This window comes from Chiloscyllium plagiosum, chromosome 4 (genome assembly GCF_004010195.1).
Source record: "Chiloscyllium plagiosum isolate BGI_BamShark_2017 chromosome 4, ASM401019v2, whole genome shotgun sequence".
In the NCBI taxonomy this organism is placed as follows: Eukaryota; Metazoa; Chordata; class Chondrichthyes; order Orectolobiformes; family Hemiscylliidae; genus Chiloscyllium; species Chiloscyllium plagiosum.
In genome coordinates, this window is record NC_057713.1 from 27365432 (window position 1) to 27370699 (window position 5268).

The window sequence follows — 5268 nt, forward strand, 5'->3', positions numbered from 1 at the left end:
GACAAAAATACAGAAGGCAGGATTAGTAAGTTTGCAGATGACACCAAAATTAGTGGTACAGTGTAAGGTAAATAAGTTATTTAAGATTACAGAAGGATCTTGATCAGCTTGACCAATTGACCAAAGAGTGGCAGATGGAGTTTAATTCTGATAAATGTGAGGTACTTCATTTTGGTAAAACAAACCAGGGCAGAATTTGTACAGTTAATGGTAGAGCTCTGGGCTGTGTGGTGGAACAGGTGTTCAGGCACATAACTCCTTGAAAGTGGTATCACAGGTAGACATGGTGGTGAAGGAGGTATTGGCACATTTGTTTTTATTGATCAGAACAATGAATACAGGAGTTGGGACATCATGTTGCAGCTTCGTAAGACATTGCTGAGGCCACTTTTGGAGTATTTACAGTTCTGGTTGCCTTGCTTTAGGAATGACATTCAGAAAATATTTAATCCCAGTGACATCCTTGTAAAGGAATTGAGTTATAGGGAGAGACTGAATCGGCTTGGACCTTTGTCCCTGGAGTGTAGGAGGTAGAGAGGTGACCTTATAGAGGTCTATAAAATCATGAGGATCATAAATAAGGTGAGAAGGGGAAGATTTGAAAGGGACCTGAGGGGCAACGTTTTCCATAAAGAGACTGTTGTGTGTATGCAATAAACTACCAGAGGATGTGATAGATGTAAGTACAGTTACAAAATGTAACAGATATTTGGACAAGTGCATGAATAGGAAATGTTTAGAGGGATATGAGCCAAATGCAGGGAAATAGAACAAGTTTATTTTGGGAAACCTGGTTGGTTTGGAATAGTTGGACCAAAGGGTCTGTTTCTGTGATGTGTGACTCTATGATTCTGACTCTATAACCTTGGCTGATCCCTCACCACACCCCACTTAACATTTTTTCCCATGATTTTCCATACAGCTAAAACTCCCCCAACCCATCTCACTGGAACAGCTCCCACCTTCCTACAGTCTAAAGACCCTTCGAGTCATTGAGTCTGCACTGGTTAACCCAAACCATTATTTTCCTTCCATATTTTTAAATTTTGGACTCTTTACTGAATCTCTCAGGAATGCTGTTTTGATGCATGCATCTACATATTGCTGACACCGGGCATTTGAATGCAATTTTGCAATTTGGTTACATCTACTGGACAAATGCCACCTGTTTCGAATACATTGGATAGATCCCAGCACCGATAGGGTTTAAACAGCAGTAAACAGAGACATCAACTGAATGACGGAGATTTCTTTATCACCAAAATAAAGTTACAGTTTCTTAATAACAAATATTTCACTCAATACAAAAAAATCTATTTAGGTGTAAATCCATATGGTGCTTGCAGTTCTTCAGATTTACTTTCAGAAAGAAATCTCGCTCATGGTTAATAAGTTTGAGTTTCCCACCAGTCATCAGGATCATAGGTCAGTCCCCAGAAAAGATCAACGCCCAGAAAGATCTCCACCTGAAAAAGTACAGTGAGGTATTGAACAATATAAATGAATCTGAAAATAATTTCAAGGGCATTGTGTAAATCATTACAAACAAACATCAGCCATTTCTCTTCTCATTTTTGCCAGTTTGTTTATAACTGCAATTTCTCACTATCTTCCTCCTAAGCTACAGACCCCCTAAAAATATTTTAAGAAGGCATCCAAGACTCTATCATTTTCTAATTTTGAACGCAGATGTGAGGTGGATATTCCAGGTGCAATGCAGCTGGTCAAACCACTTAGCTTTAAGCAAAACAGAGTTTATTTAACACTACAGTTGAAACATAAACAAAAGAAAACAGAGTACTTGCAGGGTTACATCGTACTTTGCTCAAAAACTGCAGGCATTCATGTAAAACTCCGTTATCTCACTTTTTAGATTAGAATCAATCTAAACATCATGGCATAGACAGAGAACACAGGGGGCTAACACCTTCAACATATTGTCTAGCTAACACCATTGTTAACAACTAACCCGAGAATGCAACTTTTTTAAAAAAGGTTTTTGTGATTTACACATAAAAGAAGTGAAACTATCACGGTATTCGAACAGATAAAAGGCTTAACAGACAATCAATTTTTCAATGTATAATTTCAGTTACATCACACTGTAAATATTTGCTATAAATTCTGTGTGTTAGGATTGAGCCCTCCACTATCACCTGATGAAGGAGCAGCGCTCCGAAAGCTAGTGCTTCCAATTAAACCTGTTGGACTATAACCTGGTGTTGTGTGATTTTTAACTTTGTACACCCCAGTCCAACACCGGCATCTCCGAATCAAAAGAAAACAGAATTTAGAAAACTTAGGTAAAAACAATGACTGTAGATGCTGGAAACCAGATTCTGGATTAGTGGTGCTGGAAGAGCACAGAAATTCAGGCAGCATCCGAGGAGCTTCAGCATCGACGTTTCATCAGGAATACAGGCAGAGAGCCTGAAGCATGGAGAGATAAGCTAGAGGGGGGCCTCTGCTCGGCCACTTTCCTCTGCTGCCTGTCCCGAAGTCCACCTTGGAGGATGGTCACCCGAAGGTCCGAGGCTGAATGTCCTGGACCACTGAAGTGTTCCCCAACTGGGAGGGAACCCTCCTGTCTGTTGATTGTTGTGCGGTGCCCATTCATGTTGTCGTAGCCTTTGCTCGGTTTCCCCAGTGTACCATGCCTCCGGGCATCCCTGCCTGCAACGTATAAGATAGACAACGTTGGCTGAGTCACATGAGTACCTGCCCCCTATATGGTGGGAGGTGTCCCCACGTGTAATGGTGGTTTCCGTGTCCACACTCTGACATGTCTTACAGCGCCTACCGTGACAGGGTTGTCCTGAAGTATGGAGTTGTCCTGAGAGCCGGACAGTTTGCTGCGAACAATGATCTGTTTGAGGTTTGGTGGTTGTTTTAAAGATGAAAAGTGAAGGTGTGGGGAAAGTCACCTCCTCCTGGTGTAAGGCTATCAGGTCTGGAGTTCCCTATTGTCTCTCTTGCTCCTTTATTAAATAGTAGGTAACATTTCTTACCTTCCATTCCACAGGAATCATTCCAGACTATGCAGAAGTTTAGGAGATTATCACCAATGCACTGACTCAGTCTATAGCCACCTCCTTCAACCATTCCTGGGGTGTGGATCATCAGCTCCTGGGGATTTACCCCTTACAGCCCCATTAGTCTCTCCAGTACAAGTCCCTCCCTGATCCTAATCCTCAATCTCTATGGGTTGATGGGAAATGTCCATCCTGGAGCTCGGTCACCAGTGGTGTGCTGCAAGGATCTGGTTTGGGGCCACTGCTGTTTGTCATTTTTATAAATGACCTGGATGAGGGTGTAGAAGGATGGGTTCGTAAATTTGCAGATGACACTAAGGTAGGCAGAGCTGTTTTCATTAGAGAGAAGGTTGAGAGGTGACATAATCAATATTTATCAGATAATCAGAGGGTTAGATAGGGTGGACAGGGAGAGCCTTTCTCCTCAGATGGTGATGGCTAACACGAGGGGACATAGCTTTAAATTGAGGGGTGATAGATTGAGGACAGAGATCAGAGGTAGTCTCTTTACTCAGAGAGTAGTAGGGGTATGGAGCGCACTGCCTGTTACAGTACTGGACTCACCAACTTTAAGGGCATTTAAATGGTCATTGGATAGACATATGGATGAGAATGGAATAGTGTAGGACAGATGGGCTTTGGATTAATTTTGCAGGTCGGCACAACATCGAGGGCCGAATTAATTTTGCAGGTCGGCACAACATCGAGGGCCGAAGAGCCTGTACTGCGCTGTGATGTTCTATGTTCTATAGTCCTATCTTTTGCACTGATGTGCTGGGCTCCTCCATCATTGAGGATGGAGATATTTGTAGAGTCTTCTCCTCCATTGAGTTGTTGAATTATCCACCACCATTCACAACTGGGTGTGGAAGGACTGCAGAGCTTAGATCTGATCCTTTGGTTGTGGGATCGTTTAGCTCTGTCTATCTCTTGCTGTTTATGCCGTTTGGCAAGTAGTCCTATTTGGTGTCTTCACCAGGTTGACATCTCATTTTTAGATATGCCTGGTGCTGCTCTTGGCATGCCCTTCTGCACTCTCCATTGAACCAGGGTTGATCCCCTGACTTGATGGTAATGGTTGAATGGGGGATATGCTGGGCCATGAGGTTACAGATTGTGCTGGAGTCCAGTTCTGCTTCTGTTAATGGTCCACAGTGCATCACGGACACCCAGTGTTGAGCTGCTAGATCGGTTCAAAGTCTATCCCATTTAGCATAGTGATAGTGCCACACAACACGGTGGGGGTACTTCTCAATGTGAAGGCGAGACTTTGTCTCCACAAGGACAGTGAGCTGGTCACTCTTTCCTCCAGCCTGGGAACCTGTTATAGCTGTTCTTCCCTTCATGTTATTTTATGTTTTCCATTTAGCTCAGTTGGCTGGATTGTTGGTTTCCAGAGCCAACAGCGTGGGTTCAATTCCCATCACCGATTTGAGGTTACCATGAAGGACTCTCCTTTGCCTGGGGTCTGGTGGCCCTCAGGTTAAATCACCACCAGTCACTTCTCTGTCCACTGAGAGAGCAGCCCCTATGGTCTGGTAAGATTATGGCGACACGACATTGCCCACCAATTGATCGATTGGGGAAGTGAGTTTCAATATTGTGTGTCATTGCTGTAAATGTTTGCTCTTTGTAATCACCAAGATCTTGTTGTTGTAGGAACAGAGAACAGTTTTGAAACTCTTGGGTTGAAGTTGGAGAACATCAGTAACCCATGGGTCCCAGGAGATTTCATTGTGCAGTCAAGGTTGGAGAGAGTGCTGAGGGAGCGAGAGCGAGCTGCAGCATTTACCTTCCAGAAAGCTCTGCCCAGGTACATGCTGTTCACCAATCCCAACCAGCACCACAGCTGGCACAACCAGCGAGCCTATCGCATCCAACTCAACTCTCAAGCAGATCGCCCACTGCTACCTCGCAACTGGAAGGAGGAGAAAGCAATCACCTGGGGCAGGTCAGAGCAACAGCCAATCCCCTGTCAGCTAATCTCTGCTCTTTAACCAATCAACAATCAGAAGCAATCCCTGATCAACCAATCCCAGTCATTGATCAAAGGAGACTCCAGCCGCAGGAAAGGAACTGGTGACCATGAGCAGGGCACGGGAACCAGAAATGGAGGGAGGTGGAGGGGGGGGAGCAGGGTTTAGGAGGGATGTGGAGGAGGGAGGAGCAGGGTTTAGGAGGGAGGTGGAGGAGGGAGGAGAGGAGTTTAGGGAGGGAGGAGGAGGGAGGAGCAGGG

The 5268-nt window shown here is 44.5% G+C and overlaps 1 protein-coding gene across 1 annotated transcript in view; it reads right to left on the reverse strand.

The window, feature by feature from the left end:
* Window positions 1–1281: 1281 nt before the first annotated feature.
* The window catches only part of LOC122548771 (SCO-spondin-like), a 188294-nt gene continuing 184307 nt past the window's right edge, over window positions 1282–5268 (reverse strand). The window contains exon 26 of the mRNA XM_043687538.1: window positions 1282–1466. Within this exon, the coding sequence (XP_043543473.1) occupies window positions 1444–1466 (23 nt within the window). The 3' untranslated portion in view covers window positions 1282–1443. The remainder of the gene's footprint in view (window positions 1467–5268) is intronic.